Genomic DNA, 18,494 nt, shown 5'->3' with positions numbered 1-18,494 from the left:
AGCTGAAGAGGAGGAAAAGAGGACAACGCTCGGGTGTTATGTGCCGAAAAAATAAACGCCGCTTCAAGCCCACACTCCCCACCATCATCACCGGGAATGTGAGATCCATTTGCAATAAAATGGATGAGCTAACGGCGCTGGCACGGCACCAACGGGAATACAGGGAATGTAGCATGCTGCTATTCACGGAAACCTGGCTAACGGAGCAAACACCGGACTCTGTCGTCGCTCTGGACGGATTCAACCTGATAAGGGCAGACAGGACACGAGAGAGCGGTAAGAGGAAAGGAGGGGGGCTTGCTGTGTTTGTGAACGATAGATGGTGTAACCCTGGGCACATCACTATCAAGGAGCAACTCTGCAGCGCGGACATTGAGCTGCTAGCCGTTAGCTTGAGGCCACACTACCTGCCGCGGGAACTCTCGCACGTTATCGCGATAACTGCGTATGTCCCCCCAAATGCTAATGCCGACGCAGCCCGCGATGTCCTGCACAGCTGTGTAAGCAGGCTGCAAACACAGCATCCACATGCCCTCCTCCTTGTTACCGGGGACTTCAACCATGCCTCTCCTTCATCCACGCTTCCAACTTTCAGCCAATATGTCACCTGCAGTACCAGAGGAAATAAAACACTGGACCTTTTTTATGCCAACCTTAAGGAGGCATATACATCATCCCCCCTCCCCCCCCTTGGAATATCTGATCACGATCTGATCCACCTTCTCCCCCTGTATCAGCCTCTGGTGCACAGGCAACCAGCAGTCACCCACACCAGACAGATCTGGTCTGAAGAATCTCTGGAGACTCTTCAGGACTGTTTTGAGACCACGATGTGGGACGTGTTCTGTGAGGACTACGGGGACGACATCGACGGTCTCACCAGCTGCGTCACGGACTACATTAACTTTTGTGTAGACTCCACCATACCCACCAAAACAGTCAGAGTTTTTGCAAACAGCAAACCTTGGATCACCCCTGAGATCAAAGACCTGCTCAGGGACAAAAGGAGGGTCTTTAAATCGGGAGACAGGGACCTGCTGAAAACGGTGCAGAGGGACTTGAGGAAGAAGATCAGGGAGGGGAAGAGCAACTACAGGAAGAGGATGGAAGACCAACTGCAGCGGGACGACATCAGCGGGGTCTGGAGGAGCCTGAACACCATCTCAGGACGTAGCAACTCCAGACCTGCGCTGGACAGGGATCAGGAGTGGGTGAATGACCTGAACCGGTTCTTCAACCGGTTTGAACAAACATCCACTCCTCCCCCCACCCACCCAGCCCTGCTGCAACTTCCCCCGACTGGAGCCTCTTCTGCTCCGAGGACTCTCACCTCAACCCCGCCCCCTGCTACACCCCCTCCAAGACCCCCCAGCCCATTCTCAACTCCACCGAACCCACCAACCATCCCCCCTGCAGCCCACCCCACCCCACCCACCACCCCACCACCCAGCATGGTGCTCTCCACAGCCCAGGTGGAGAGAGGACTGGCCAGGCTCAAGGTGAAGAAGGCGACGGGTCCAGATGGCATCACCTCCAGGCTGCTCAGATCCTGCTCCGGGCAACTGTGCGGGATTGTGGAGCACATATTCAACATGAGCCTGAGGCTGCACAGGGTACCACAGCTGTGGAAGACGTCCTGCGTGGTACCAGTGCCCAAGTCATCTCGCCCCAGTGACTTCAACCACTACCGGCCGGTGGCCCTGACATCCCACCTGGCGAAGACCCTGGAGAGGCTGGTCCTCCACCACCTGCGCCCCCTGGTGAGCTCCTCCGCCGACCCCCTGCAGTTCGCCTACCGGCCGAGCATCGGGGTTGAGGACGCCGTCATCTTCCTCATGCAGAGGTCCCTGGCTCACCTGGAGCGGGCTGGAAGCACTGTGAGGATCATGTTTTATGATTTCTCCAGTGCCTTCAACACCATCCAGCCAGAACTGCTGGGGAACAAACTGCACCATGCTGGAGCCTGCCAGCAGCTGACATCATGGGTCCTGGACTTCCTCACAAACAGACCGCAGTTTGTGAGGACAGGAGGCCGTGTGTCTGACACGGTGGTCTGCAGCACAGGAGCTCCACAGGGGACCGTCCTGGCCCCCCTCCTCTTCACCATCTACACAGCTGACTTCACCCACCACACATCAACCTGCCACCTCCAGAAGTTCTCGGATGACTCCGCCATCGTTGGTCTCATTAACAACGGAGACGAGACGGAGTACCGAGAACTGAATCACAGATTCGGGGACTGGTGCCGGCGGAACCGCCTCCAAATTAACTCTGGGAAAACGAAGGAGCTGGTGGTAGACTTCCGCCGGCGCAAAGTCCCCCCCTCGCCGGTGAACATCCAGGGAACGGACATAGAGATTGTGGAGTCTTACAAGTTCCTGGGTGTTCACCTGAACAATAAACTGGACTGGACTGTTAACACTCAGGCCCTATACAAGAAGGGCCAAAGCAGACTCCACCTGCTGCGCAGACTGAGGTCCTTCGGAGTGAGGGACGGCCTCCTGAGGACCTTCTATGACTCTGTGGTGGCGTCCGCCATTTTTTATGGGGTGGTCTGCTGGAGCAGCGGCATCACTGCAGCGGAGAGGAAGAGGCTGGACAAGGTGGTGAAGAAAGCCGGCGCTGTCCTGGGCTGCAGTCTGGACCGGGTGGAGGTGGTGGGGGAGAGGAGGATGGTGGCTAAGCTGTCCTCCATCATGGACAATGTCTTCCACCCCCTTCATGAGACTGTCAGAGCCCTGGAGAGCTCCATCAGCGACCGGCTTCGTCACCCACGATGCACCACCGAGAGGCATCGCAGGTCCTTCCTCCCTGCTGCCATCAGACTGTACAACCAGGCCGACCATCGTAGCTAACGGACAAAATAACATGCAATAACGTGCAATAACCATATGTGCAATCACACTATGTGCAATATCTGTCTACCTCACACTCTTTTACCTGCTTTCTTTGCACTTTTTTTGCACTATTTTTTTATCTAATATTTTTTTATCTCCACTGTATATTTCCAGTATTTTGTATACACTGTCCATATTTTTTTTAATTATATATACCTTCTACTTCTTAAAATCTTTACCCCCTTCCCCGCATGCGTGTGTGTGTGTGTATATGTTAAGTGTACTGCTGCTAACACAGGAGTTTCCCCATTGAGGGAATAATAAAGGATTATCTTATCTTATCTTATCTTATCTTATCTTATCTTAACACAATAATGGGTTCCTCCAACTTAAACACATATGTTGATATTGCTCAAGCTGTTGCATCTTAAAATTATGGCATAGCAAACTCATATTCCAAAATCGTGCGCTGCTACGTGTTTGAGCAGGTCGTGTCCTCCCAATTGCTAACAATTTAATTTATTAGATTTGTTCATTTCCATCAGGTCACCCTTATGTCAAGCTTTAACACCATCGCCTCGTGAAATTTTGAACTATTACATGTTTTGGGATAGCCAATGTGCCTGGGCCAAATTCAATACCTAATTTTACACAATCTCGTACCACCATGCCACTTCACAGTATAAAACAGGGGTGGCCAACCAGTCAGAGACTAAGAGCCACATTTTTTAACTGTGTACCGCAAAGAGCCTCAGTTGTCATGGTGACTCATGGTGTCGGTGCTCCGTTGATGATGGCTTTTTATAGTGGTTGTGCACGTGTGTAACTCAAGGTTAACATACTCAGAGTTGATTGAACTACCGTAATTTTCAGACTATAAGTCGCTCCGGAGTACAAGTTGCATCAGGCATAAAATGCCAAAAAAAGTGAAAAAAAACATCTATAAGTCGCTCCGGAGTGAGTATAAGTCACATTTTGGGGGGCAATGTATTCGACAAAATCCAACACCAAGAACAGTCATGAGCGAGCAACAACAGGCTAAACGATAGGTATGCTAACGCGACATAAACACAAACGAAGAGCTGAGAACGGCCCTGACGTAACATTCAGAGTTATTTAAAAAAAACTATTACATAGATAAGATGTTTATAAAACCATCTGTGTCACTCTAATTCATTAAATCCATCGATCGTCCTTTGTCAACAATGTGTGCGCGCCGCTGACGGCGGTTGCACTTCAAAATATTCCACAGGCCCATATAACGATATATAAATTAGAAATCAAATAACTATTATACAAGCAATAATATTATCAAACCATCTGTGCACTCTAAATCATTAAATCCATCGATCAAATTCCTCGTCCTTTGTCAACAACGCCGCGCGTGAGCCCTGACGTCAGCCTCGTCGTTATTCCACAGATCTAGTATATAACTAACTATATTGTAGCCTTAAGAAAGTACAAGGAAAGACGTGGGTTTGGTAAACGGCTCTTTATTTAACAAAACAAACTTCCAGGCATGTGGCGGCGTGGACTTCCAGCCACGGAAGTGGAAGAGAGATCCATAGAATAGGACCGGGCGTGCGTAAAAGCCATGACCGAGCCCCATCCACCGTCCCCGGACAGCCACCCGGCCGAGCGCCGGCCTTCGACTTCCATCCACGGAGGTGAAAGAGAGCTCCCTAGAGTAGGACCGGGCGTGCGTAAAAGCCATGTCCGAGCCCCATCCACCGTCCCTGGAGAGCCACCCGGCCGAGCGGCGACTTCAATCCACGGAGGTGAAAGAGAGCTCCTCAGAGTAGGACCGGGGGTGCGTAAAAGCCATAATAGTTTTTCAAACATTCTGTGTCACTCCAAATCCTTAAATCCTTCAAACTCTTCGTCCGCCGTGTCACTTAGAAACAAAGCCGCTAATGATGCCGGTAGTACGTAGGGCCCTTCGTCATCTTCGTCATCCCGTGATCAATCTTTGTCCTTTATGTAAACAACCGCCGCGCCACGCCGCGTCGCTCTGCTGACGTCACTTGAAATTCAAATTACAGTAATCCCTTGCTACATCGCGGTTCCAGTTTTTTTTTTTTTAAGTCGCTCCTCATTATAAATCGCCCCCCCCCACCCAAACTATGAAAAAAAACGCGACTTATAGTCCGAAAATTACGGTAACTCAGATAAGTTTTTCTGAAACCGAATACTCAGTCTCTCAACTCAGAGTTCAGGGATAGACTCAGAGTATGTTGAACTTGCTTTCTGGAATACCCCCCTAGAGAGACATGAGCCAAACAAATGATATTCTCTGTGTGTTTTTCAAACCTTCTGTGTCACTCCAAATCCTTAAATCCTTCAAACTCTTCGTCAAGTCAAGTCAAGTCAAGTTTATTTGTATAGCCCTAAATCACAAGCAGTCTCAAAGGGCTTCACATAGACAGAAATTGACAATTATTCTCAAAGCATCCCCTGATCTTAAGCTCCCAAAAGGGCAAGGAAAAACTTAAAAACCCCTAGCAGGGGGAAAATGAGAAACCTTGAGAAGGGACCACAGATGGAAGGATCCCCCTTTCAGGATCACCAGGTTGAAATGGATGCAGAGAGGGCACAAATGATACAACATGAAAATCAATTAAATAAAAAGTGGATGTCCATGTCACAGCAGAGGGCTGCCGAAAGGAGCCCTCAATTGTCCTGGCAGTGCTCTTCGAGGAGGTTGAGCTGCAGTTCCCCTATCCTGAATTGGCCACGAGAATCCAGATAGCCGCTGTCAGCATGGGTACCACCTAACCACCTCCCCGGCCGGGGAGGGGGGAGGGAGGGGGTGGGGAGGGAGAGAAAACAAACTCCAGCCGAATCGGCCACTACAGGTTAGTTAAAGGCCATGTCATAGAAATGTGTCTTTAAACGTGTCTTAAATGTTTCTACTGAGGTAGCAGTCCTAATATCCATTGGTAGGGCATTCCAAAGCTCTGGAGCCCGAATAGAAAATGCTCTAGAGCCTGCAGACATTTTCTTAGCCCTCGGTGTCGCTAAAAGGGTAGCGTTTTGCGAACGAAGGTTACGAGACGGAACATAAGGAACAACTAGGTCGACGAGATATGAAGGCGCTAAGCCATGCAGCGATTTATAGGTTAATAGAAGAACCTTGAAGTCACATCTTAAATGGACCGGAAGCCAATGTAAGTTGGCTAGTATTGGGGTAATGTGATCAAATTTTCTTGTCCGAGAGAGCAGCCTTGCAGCGGCATTTTGTACTAACTGTAGACTTTTGATGCGGGACTTAGGAAGACCCGAAAATAGTACATTACAGTAGTCCAGGCGCGACGTGACGAACGCATGTATAATAGTTTCCGCATCACCGGTCGAGAGGATCGGACGAATCTTTGCAATATTACGAAGGTGAAAAAACGCAATTCTGGTTATATTCTTCATGTGCTTTTGAAAGGAGAGAGTTTGGTCAAATATTACCCCGAGATTAGTTACAGTATCGCTTTGAGTGATAGTACGGTTATCTATAGTTATAGCGGTTTCCTTGAATAAGTGTTGATAACGAGCTGGACCAATTATCAACATCTCAGTTTTATCTGGGTTAAGACGAAGGAAGTTGAGAGACATCCATTGCTTGATCTCCGCAAGGCACTTCTCAAGATTACAACAATCCCGCGGATCTGTCATCGATAACGGCATATATAATTGGGTGTCATCCGCATAGCATTGAAAACTAATATTATATTTACGTATTATGTCCCCAAGCGGAATCATATAAATATTAAAAAGAATTGGTCCGAGAACCGATCCCTGTGGGACACCACATGTAACATTATAGAGCTCCGAGGACGCATTGCCATGGACCACTCGGTGCGTCCTGTTTGATAGATAGGAATGGAACCAGCCTAGTGCTGACCCTGAAATACCAACACAACTTTTAAGACGCCCTAATAAAATATCGAAGTCTACAGTGTCGAAGGCAGCACTAAGATCGAGTAGTAACAGTACAGACGAAATGTTTGAATCCATAGCTACGAGGAGATCATTAGTCACTTTAGCAAGTGCTGTCTCAGTGGAATGATTAGCTCTAAAACGTCCGCCGTGTCACTTAGAAACAAAGCCGCTAATGATGCCGGTAGTACGTAGGGCCCTTCGTCATCTTCGTCATCCCTGATCAATCTTTGTCCTTTATGTAAACAACCGCCGCGCCATGCCGCGTCGCGCTGCTGACGTCACTTGAATTTCAAATTACAGAGTTCAGGGATAGACTCAGAGTATGTTGAACTTGCTTTCTGGAATACCCCCCTAGAGAGACATGAGCCAAACAAATGATATTCTCTGTGTGTTTGTTAGACCAAGTCAACAGTGGTGATGCAGAGCCTGGCCTACATGCAACATTCCTCTTCTGTTTCTGGAGCAAAGCTGTTCATTAGTGGAGATCTGAGGCTGCAGCAGAGAACACCTTTGTCTCACCGTGGCCTGTTCAACATTTACAACGTGAGTGTATTTACAGACTTTCTCACAAAAATGCATATTTTTAATAATGTACCGATGTTTTCTGCATTGAAATAAGACTGAAAAAGTGGGGGTCGTCTTACATTCGTGGTCTAGACATACCCATTCACTTGTGCGCAGCGGTAAGTTAAATGTTGCTGGTATTGACTGAGTATGTTGCTGTGATTGTGTGTTTCCTCCCACATCCCCAAAAACATGCTTGGTAGGCTGATCGAGCGCTCCAAATTGCCCCTAGGTGTGAGTGCGTGTGCGGATGGTTGTTCGTCTCTGTGTGCCCTGCGATTGGCTGGCAACCGGTTCAGGGTGTCCCCAGCCTACTGCCCGATGACAGCTGGGATAGGCTCCAGCAAGCCCGCGACCCCCGTGGGGATACAGCGGTACAGAAAATGGATGGATGGATGGACGACTGATTGTTGTCCTATGGACAGACTCTCCCACCTCAGCTGTAGTTATCTGCAGTTAATCCAGAGTGATCATGGGCCTCTTGGCTGCATCTCTGATCAGTCTTCTCCTTGTTTGAGATGAAAGTTTGGAGGGACGGCCGGATCTTGGTAGATTTGCAGTGGTCTGATACTCCTTCCATTTCAATATAATTGCTGGCACAGTGCTCCTTGAGCTGTTTAAAGCTTGGGAAATATTTTTGTATCCAAATCCGGCTTTAAACTTTTCCACAACAGTATGTCGGACCTGCCTGGTGTGTTCCTTTGTCTTCATGGTTCTGTCTGCGCTTTAAACAGAACCCTGAGACTATCAAAGAGCAGGTGCATTTATACGGAGACTTGATTACACACAGGTGCATTCTATTTATCATCATCAGTCATTTCGGACAACATTGGATCATTCAACGATCCTCACTGAACTTCTGGAGTGAGTTTGCTGCACTGAAAGTAAAGGGGCCAAATAATATTGCACGCCCCACTTTTCAGTTTTTTATTTGTTTAAAAAAGTTTAAATTATCCAATAAATTTCGTTCCACTTCACGATTGTGTCCCACTTGCTGTTGATTCATGACAAAGAATTAAAATTTTATATCTTTGTTTGAAGCCTGAAATGTGGCGAAATGTTGAAAGGTTCAAGGGGGTCGAATACTTTCATTATTACTGTCCACACTGTTGGGCCGTTTGTCGCGGTTTGCTTCGTGGCGCCGTTTGACTGACAGCTCCGGCGCGCTCCTTCAAGTTTGCCTCGCATCGTACAAGTAGCGTACACTCATGACTACCGCCGTTACGCAGCGGCACGGCGACTAACGGTCGCCAGCAAATGTATTTTGTTGTTTCGATGACTTATGTTTGGTGTGTTGCCGAGAGTATTTCATTTATGGTTATTTAGTATTGCATTTATTTATCTTACCAAAGCTTTTGATTTGGTGAGCCGAAGTGGTTTATTCCAAATGCTGAAGAAGATTAGCTGTCCTCCGCAGTTGCTCAGCATCACAACCTCCTTCCATGAAAATACGCAGTGCACCGTTAACTTCGACAGCACATCATCGGAACCATTCACCACAAAGAATGGGGTGAAACAGGGTTGTACTCTGGCTCCAACATTATTTGGAATATTCTTTTCACAAATGCTCAAGTTGGCATTCACTCTGAAGAAGGCATCTATCTTCATACTAGGAGCGACGGAAAGTTGTTCAACCTATCTCGCCGAAAGAGTAAATCCAAGGTCCGCACCTTTTTAGAGAGAGTGATCTTCAACAATTGATGGACAGTTTTACTAATGCTTGTAAAGCATTTGGACTGTCGATGAACATCACCAAGACCAAAGTCATGGGTCAGAACATACAGGTACCACCGTCAATCAGTGTAGAAAACAATCAGCTTGAAGTTCTGGATGAATATGTCTACCTGGGCTCAACAGTCGCCAGCATTGGATGCTGAAATCTCAAAGCACATAGGCAAAGCCTCAGCCGTTATGGCTAAGCTTCACAAGCGAGTACGGGGTAACCAAAAACTCACAGTGAACACCAAGCTCAAAGTGTACCAGGCTTGCATCCTCGGAACATTGCTGTACGGTAGTGAGTCATGGACCACCTATGCTTGCCAAGAGGACCGACTGGAAAAGTTTCACATCCGGTATCTACGTCGGATTCTGAACATCACTTGGCAAGAGCGCGTCACGAACACTTCGGTGCTGGAAAAGGCTGGTTCCCTCAGTATGCATCTCCTGCTTTGTCAACGTTGAAAGAGATGGCTTGGACATGTGCGCCGCATGAATGATGGGAGGATCCCAAAAGATTTACTCTATGCTGAGCTCGCTTCAAGACATCGCCCGATGGGTCGTCCAATGCTGCGCTTTAAGGATGTGTGTAAAAGAGGTCCTTACAGGTATCGACACGAAAAATTTGGAACTTCAAGCAATAGATCATAAGTCCTGGTGCCAAGCCATTCATGAAGGAGTCAGGAAAGGCGAGGAAAAAAGAATCCAGCTTTTGGAAAGCAAGCGTGAATGCAGGAAACAGAGACAGGAAGGTCAGGCCCAAGAGCAACCAACTCAATTTGTATGTCCGGCTTGTGGGAGAGACTGTCATGCCAGAATCGGACTGCTGAGCCACTCAAGACGCTGTACATTACTCCAGTGATTCCATGCTCCATGGCGCTACCATTGTCTCTCGAGACAGACTGATGCCAAAGGAAGTATAGCGGAACCGTTACACGCAGTTAGTTATGTAATATGTGCCGTCTACTAGTGTTGTGTGACGTCAGAAGTTGACTTACGTGCTGTATTTCTGTCTGTTGGAGAACCACACACATCACACATGCACGCACACACACACACACTCACACGCACACCACACACACACACACACACACACGCACACCACACCACACCACACACCCTTCACACGGTTCATACAATAATCACACACAAAAATCACATTCACACAACCAAAGACTCACCCATGTACACTACACACACATGCCCTCACATCCTTACGACCAAACGTGTGCCTATACCCTTTTGCCAGTTTGCCTGTATGCCCCCATGAGCCACAGTGCCTGTTACTTTTTTGCCAATAATTCAGTAAAGCAATTAAAACTAAACCACATCTTCCCTCCTGTGTTCTGACCGACACCTGGGGGCGAAAAAAGCAGAACCATCCTCAGGCTCCCCAACAATAGCGGTAGCAGTTTGCATTATTTTATTGCAATGTTTTTCCTTATTCAAATTTGTTTCAAGACTACAGTTAGACTTCACTTTGATGGTTAATGCAGTTATTGCAATTTTGTTGTTTTATCACAGTATATTTACATTTCAAAAACCAGCAGCCATTCATTTACAAATGTGATTGCACTTTAGTTTACATATTTAAATGTTCAGATATTAAGATGTGATAGACCAGGGGTCACCAACACGGTGCCCGCGGGCACCAGGCCGCCCGTGAGGACCACATGAGTCGCCCGCAGGACTGTTCGAAAATTAGCTCAAATAGCGGCACTTGTGAGTGAGCTGCATCTATTTATTTTACAGTCAAACCTCGGTTTTCGAACGTCCTGGTTCTCGAAGAAATCGGAATTCGAACAAAAAAATCGAGATATTTTTGCTTCGGTTGTCGAACAAAATTCACATGTAAACCCGCGCGGTCGGGTTTTCTCGGGTCCTCCCGGCTCATCCCGCGCGGCCCAGATGCTGACTGACTCCGTTGTTATTGTATTTTCGTTACTTTGAGGATTGTATTAACCCCCTAATCATTAACCAGCTCAGTGGCCTAGTGGTAGAGTGTCCGCCCTGAGACTGGAAGGTTGTGGGTTCAAACCCCGGCCGGGTCATACCAAAAGACTATAAAATGGAACCCGATGCTACCCTGCTTGACACTCAGCATTAAGGGTTGGAATTGGGGGGGTTAGATCACCAAATGATTCCCGAGCGTGGCGCCGCTGCTGCTCACTGCTCCCCTCTCCCCCAGGGGATGGATCAAAATCACACGGGGATGGGTCAAATGCAGAGGACAAATTTCACCACACCCAGATGTGTGTGTGACGATCATTGGACTTCAACTTTAATCATGCCTCCAAAGAAAGCAAGTGGGAGCAGTAAAGCCACCCTAAAACACAAAGACGCTCTTAAAGCAATGTGACAGTGAGCACCCGGCTCGCTGCGGTTGTGCGATCGGACCAAATTAAGCTCTTTGCGCACTGAGGTCCACATAAATTTTGCGCGGTGAAGTAGCGCGGTGAAGTTGCGCGGTGGGAGACGCGCTACGGTCGCGCGTCCGGCGCTTCGCTGCAGTTGCGCGATCGGACAAATATGCGCAAATGAAAAAATGCTTAAAAAAGGCGTTTTTTTTTGTCTTGAAACAGATAAAAAAAAATTCGGAATTCGACCGATTCGCTTCTCGAACCGCCTTCTGGAACGGATTGTGGTCAAAAACCAAGGTTTGACTGTATTTTTGCTACTCCTGTTAAAATCACACTTACATGTGAACTGGAAATGACAATAATAACACATAGTGAAAGCCCAATTGAGCAAATTGTTCTATTTCAGAAGTGTGTGTCAAACTGGTAGACCTTTGCCTTCATCAGTACCCAGGAAGTAGCTCTCGGTTTAAGAAAGGTTGGTGACCCCTGTGATAGACAGTTTTTGCATGATTTGAATGAGGCAAAATAACATGCTTTTTCTCCCGAATACATTGTTATAATCATTTGTTTCAGATGTAATAATTTTCTGTATAAAAATGAAATTTGGTGTTCAAAAAGTCTTTTTTCACATTTGAGTCTTGAAAAAGAGGGGGACGTCTTATAATCAGGGTCGTCTTATATTCGTACCAATACGGTATTCGATGGATGGCTGTTTGTTTTGTATAAAAGCACACTTAAACTATCATCAGTTTCTTTGTTTAAAACAATGCACTGCATTTAAAATGATCAGAATCAGTATCAGCTTAATTGGCCAAGTTTGTGCATGCCAAACAAGGAATTTGACTCCGGTTGATCACAGCTAAGTGAACAACTAACAACAATGTTGTGCTGATCTTCCCAGTCAACGTGAATGATGGGTGTAGGGGTGTAACGGTTCACCATACCAACTCTTCCAGACAAAATGTCTTGATTTTATTGCAATATCACGAACATGTACGTGATTCAATTATATGTTATAATAACATCTCTTTAGACCAGTCCCCATTAATAATGTACTTCTAATTAACCTCAATTAACTCAATTAACCAAAAATACTAAAATAAAAATTTGTTTTATGATCAGTCAACTTTGTCATAATAAAACAATTGAAACTGTTCTTGAACCAGTATAACAAAAATAAATTTGGAAAATTTCTCTTAAGAGCAGCCAACATTGTTTAAGTGAATAAAATATGAATGAATAACTTTGTAGACTGCTCTCAGGTAGGAAAAAGTTGAATAAAAAATAGTTCTATTCTAAACCAGTTTCTATTGTCTAATGTAAAATAAAAATCTCGCACTGGTCTGAGGTAGAAAAATGATGAATACGAATAAATTCTTTAAAGACCAGAGTCTATATTCTCAGGTGACAGGGTGGATTTTTCTACCCTACCCTTTCCTTCCACCCTCATGTCAGTTCTGTTGTCAAGACCCCCTACTTCCACCTCCGCCGCATCGCCAAAATCCGACCATGGCTCTCTCTCCCTGCCACTGAATCCCTCATCCATGCCTTCATCTCATCTCGGCTTGACTACTGCAACTCCCTTCTCACTGGCATCACTTCTCACTCACCCCATAGACTTCAACTAGTCCACAACTCTGCTGCCCGCCTCCTTACCCACACCGGGTCCTGCGAATACATCACTCCCATTCTCCACTCACTTCACTGGCTCCCCATCAAACAGCGCATCATCTTCAAGATACTCCTCCTCACCTTCAAAACCCTTCACCACCTGGCTCCCCCTTACCTGTCCAGCTTCCTTATCCCCTACCGCCCCACCCGTCCCCTCCGATCCTCCACTATTTCTCGTCTGACAGTCCCAAAAAACAAACTCAAATCCTTCGGTGACAGAGCCTTCTCCTGCACAGCACCCCGACTCTGGAACTCTATCCCACAATCTGTCTGCGACTCACCCTCACTCCCCATATTTAAGTCCCGTCTAAAAACGTACCTTTTTTCACTAGCATACAATCTCCCCTACCAATAACCAGTGCCCTGTTCCCAACTTTATGCCATTGTCTCTCTCTATGTATGTCCTCACCTTTGTTTCCCTGTAAGCGTCTTTGGGTCTTTGAAAAGCGCTATACAAATTGTATGTATTATTATTATTAACTGAAGAAGAGAAAAGCGTCTCACAACCAACAGGTGCTGCTGGGACTCCAAGATAGCGTTTAGCCAACTTAGCTATGTGGGAAAATTAGCTGCCTTAAGAATTGGTTTTGCTCGCTCTGAATCTGGACCAAGTTTCGCTTTGAAGGCCTCATGAATATTTGGCTGCTGTTGTGGTTTTACTGCTACGTCGGGCTGAGTGAGCTCAGTGCCGGCGTGATATCTCCTCTTATTTGCGAGCATTTTTGACGTGCTACCGTTCTCTCCCACAGACAGTTTCATATTGAATGCAAACGACAACTTGCGTTCGGGTAACGACGCGACCACCATCCTCTGGCGTCTTAATCAGAGATTCAAAGTGCGTCCGGACGGCCGACCCAAATATGTCCGGGGATGCTGCTGGGGCAACTTTGTCCGTCATTGCTGTTAACTCGCGTGTGAGGTTATGCAGCTTTCAAGTGCTCCTCGGAATTATGACATGCGCGGCGAAACCACGGTTCAGGATGACAGAACGAGTAGTTGGACCAAAGTACTTTTTAACTTCGGTTTTCCGGTGCATTTCGAAACAGTTACACTGTTAACACTTGGTATACATTTTAAGTCATGAACCCATTTTGAAAATAACCTCACAGTTTTACAATTTTCCAAAAAATACAATAAAAATATAATGCATTGTTCCAAATCATTACAAAGTACAGATTTACAATAATTTAAAGGTTTTAAAGAACTGAAAATCATATTCACTAAAATAAAGCCATTTCAATTAAAAACATCTTGACAAACAGTCTAGTTCAGGGGTGGGCAAACTTTTTGACTTGCGGGCCGAACTGGGTTCTAAATTTGGACCGGAGGGCCGAACCAGGAGCAGATGGACGTAGTGTTTGTGTGAAGTAATATAAGGGACCTGTAAAGGTCATTGCATAAAAGATTTTGGCCTTTAGTAGGTAGTAAAGCATGGATATTCCAAATAAGTTTTTTGAAAACAAATGCATTTATTAACAGCATTGAGAATTTTTTTTAATAATTCACTAAAAAACTGCTATCAGTGATTTTTTGCTAGTGCGTCATAGTCTGGAGTAAAATTTGTTATGGCAATTCTTAGGAGAGATCTGAGGTGTTGGTCCGTTTACCTCGATCTGTGACGGGTTGATGTTGACGTTCATGTGGCTGAACGTCACGTCGTGTACGTCGAGCCAAATTGGCCACTCTCTTTTAAACACTCGGCACTGTGTCCACCTTGCTTTTTTCCTTGGGCGACTCATTTTAATGGAAGGATTCCAGGGGAAGGTTTGTGGGTGGCTTTAGCGCAAAACTGGATCTGAAAGCTCAGCGCGCAAATCACAAGAATGCTTTCGTCACAGCCCACGCTCTAAATTTGGGACTGATACAAATAGAGCGCGAGTGCGCCATGTACACGTACACGCACTTGTGAGTGTGCACCGAGCTTTCTGACACGGCTTCCGGTAGTAAATGCGCAGGCGAGCGCTTCCCCATCTACTGGGTAAACGCAGTCATTGCAGGCAAAATGACCAAAAAAAAAAAAAGTTTAATAATACAATTTGTTCAGGGTTGGCGGGCCGGATTAAACGGTCCCGTGGGCCGGATGTGGCCCGCGGGCCGTAGTTTGCCCACCCCTGGTCTAGTTAGATAATACAGGGCTTTGCACCAACTTTTACACTGGTTTCACAGAATTTGTTCGCATCCTTTTTGTGGAGGTACTGCTTGGGCATATTTGCTGATCTGAAGTCAAACCATTGTTCTGTATTATGTAACGACTGACTATCACTCACACTCTAAAAACTTAAACCATGCTCTACTTATTTTAATCTCTGTAAAATTTTACACTTCAAAATATTGAGACAATTTGAAAGCTGTGAAATCATTTATATTTACATTAAATAAATGTAATTAAAGAATTTAAGTAGATGGTACTCAGCGACATTGAGTTCCACGAAATATAATATCGAGTTGATTTAAATACAATTTTAAGTCAATGCAATAGTAACCCTTAAATTCAAATCACTCAGAAAATTGAGTAGATATAATTAATGCTAGGTAGATGCAACTGAAAATGAGATTATTATTAAACACAACAAATCTGCTATACTTAATTTTTTAACATATTGGACTATTACATATCGGAAGAAATACCGTTTTTTTCCGTGTATAGTGCGCAATATTTTACTAATTTATTGTCCTAAAATCTGGGGTGCGTATTATACATGGGTACATTTTTTTTATTTATTTATTTTTTTTTTTAAAATAAAGTCATGGTACAACAAAACCAACAACAGGACTGACCGACAAAGTCGTGGAACAAAAAGACAGGGTGACATTACCAAAGACAGGAACAGAATGACAGTAACACATGCAATGATCCAACGGTGAGCGAGGGGCAGACAGGACTTAAATACAAAACACGTTACATCGATTGAGGTGACACAGGAAGAGCGGGGTGACACGAACAGAAACTATGGCAACCTAGACACATAGCAAAACTGGGGACGAGACATGACAAATCTCCCCCGAAATAAAACTCACCTTTCTTCTTGTTTGTTGTCAATCGCGCATCGCATTCAGCCATCCTGCCCAACACACTTAGTAAAATTCATAATTGACGACACATCGTTTGATGCGATGGTGCAATCCTCGATGGTGTGTTATTGTCAAATATTGTTTGTTTTTTAATCTCCATCGCGGACCGGACGTCATACGGAGGCCGCCATTACAGATGCGCAGAACGGTTGCGCAAGACACGTCAGCTATATAAAGAGCGAGAGTTCAGTTCTCCACCTATTAGTTTCAATTCACAGTTTAATTAGCAGTTTCAATCAGCAAATAACAAAATGTGTATTACAGGTAATATTTTATTTCACAACACTTTGCCTTGTTCCTTTCGTCTCTGCTGTTCATTTCAAACACGCTCCATACGACCGCAATGCTCTTGTATCAGACGCTCGCTCGATCACCTGCTAGTTTGCCGTCTGTCACAATGTACCCTACACAAATCCGAAACATTTGTTGCGGCTCCGAGTCACGACGAGGGGCAAGTTTTGGTTTCCAAGGGTGTTTTTATTCCTCTTCCCTGATTGGGGGACGGGTCCTGACTGTTGTTTGTGTCTACGCACCAAACGGCAGCTCAGAGTAAAAAACATTTAGCGCTCACCTTGATCCTGCATGTCACAAGACAAAAACTACCTCGTAACCTAAAACAGCATAGCAGGACGTTAGTAAGTGGACAAACTGAACTGTTGTCGTCCCAAATCTGTTATAAAATGATTTTAAAACAATTACTTATAAAAATGAGTAATTTATGCTTCCATATAACACCGTAATTTTGGGACTAAAAGTCGCTCCGGCGTACAGGTCGCACCGGCCATAAAATGCACAACAAAGAGGAAAAAAACATATATGTTGCACCGGAGTTTATTTTGCATTTTGGGGAAATGTATTTGACGAAACCTAACAACAAGAACACACATGAACCAGCAACAACAGGCTAAACCTGACCATGGGCAAACTACGCCCCGCGGGCCACATCCGGCCCACGGGGCCGTTTAATCCGGCCCGCCAAACCTGAATAAATTCTATTATTAAACGTTTTTTTGGGGTCATTTTTCCTGCAATTACTATGTTTCCCTAATACATGGGGAAGCGTCCGCCCGCGCATTTACTCCTAGAAGCCGCGTGTACGTACTAAGTAGTACGGACCTGGCGCACTCCGCGCTCTATTTCCATCAGTGCCAAATTTCGAGTGTGGGCTTGGACGTTGGATGGGTGGGGGAGCTTTGGTTAACGGTTGTAGATAGGCAGAGCGCACGTGTGGTTTGTTATTGTGATGACGTGTGACGTCACTGGGGGTGGATCGGTTGCGTGACCAGAGTGATGGGATGCAGTGTTGTTCAGTCCGGGAGTAAATAAACTTTCTGCGGGAGCTTCTGTGGATGTATCTGGGTCGGCGAAACAGTCCGTGTGTTTTGATGGTTGCTGTGATGTCTGGAGGTATGGTGGTGTGGTTGTTGAGTTTGAGGAGTTGCAGAGCGGAGTATTTGAGTAGCATGCTGGCAGTGGTGGATGTTAGCCTGGGATCGTTGGCCGACGGCTGCACACTTGTTGGCCAGAGATGGAGAGACAGGCACAGCGCGACGATCCACAGCATGACAGAGGAGAGGAGAGAGGAGTTGGTGGAGGGACAGCGGTCCGTGATTTGCGGGAGTTAGCAGGGAGCTAACTGTGGCTAGCTGTTAGCCACCAGCTGCAGAGCGGCGGCTAGTTAGCAGGGAGCTAACTGTGGCGAGCTGTTAGCCACCAGCCGCGGAGCGGCGGCTAGTTAGCAGGGAGCTAACTGTGGAGGCAGCGATCCCAGTCAACAAGGACTAATCGCACCGACAGCTGGAGGGCTGTCCGGGGATACCTCACACAGTGGCAGAGAATGGCACAGAAAGCCGGGGGCGTCCAGTTACGCGGCCCACTGGTCGCGGGGAACTGTACTGATGTTGCTGGTTGCCGGCTAGCCCTGAAGCCGCCAGCTAACCAGACAGTCGGCGGGTAGTCAGGAGGGCTATCCGCGGTGCGATCCGGGATAAAAGTCCGGGAAACAGCTCGTAGCGGCAGGTTGTTGCTGGGCAATGGTAGCCAGGAGAATCAGTGGAGCAGCGGGTGAGTGAAACATCTGTCATCTGTCATAAAGTAATCCAAGCTGATGCCAGGTGACGAAGTGGGTAAAAGTTGACAAGTAGAAAGCTACACACTTAATACACACTTAGTATAAAACAAAACAAAACAAAAGAAAAAGATACTAAGTCGCATAGAAACTAAAACTAAGGAAGGAGAAGCGGCGAACAAGCGAGACGCCAGCGTCCTCTCACCACTTCCTGAATGGTCAGAAGAAGCGTCTGCCTTGGGCTATGGAAAAGAAGCACTGGACAGTTCCAGAGTG

General features: G+C 46.3%; 1 protein-coding gene across 1 annotated transcript in view; it reads left to right on the top strand.

Annotated features, from left to right (window-relative positions):
* The window catches only part of tmem231 (transmembrane protein 231), a 79,039-nt gene that overhangs the window by 21,167 nt on the left and 39,378 nt on the right, over positions 1-18,494 (top strand). The window contains exon 4 of the mRNA XM_061283684.1: positions 7,167-7,310. Coding sequence (XP_061139668.1) covers positions 7,167-7,310 — 144 coding nt within the window. The remainder of the gene's footprint in view (positions 1-7,166; positions 7,311-18,494) is intronic.

The sequence above is a fragment of the Syngnathus typhle genome, linkage group LG7, assembly GCF_033458585.1.
Source record: "Syngnathus typhle isolate RoL2023-S1 ecotype Sweden linkage group LG7, RoL_Styp_1.0, whole genome shotgun sequence".
NCBI lineage: Eukaryota > Metazoa > Chordata > Actinopteri > Syngnathiformes > Syngnathidae > Syngnathus > Syngnathus typhle.
The sequence above is the reverse complement of the archived record's forward strand: the minus strand, read 5'-3'. Positions and strand labels throughout refer to the sequence as shown.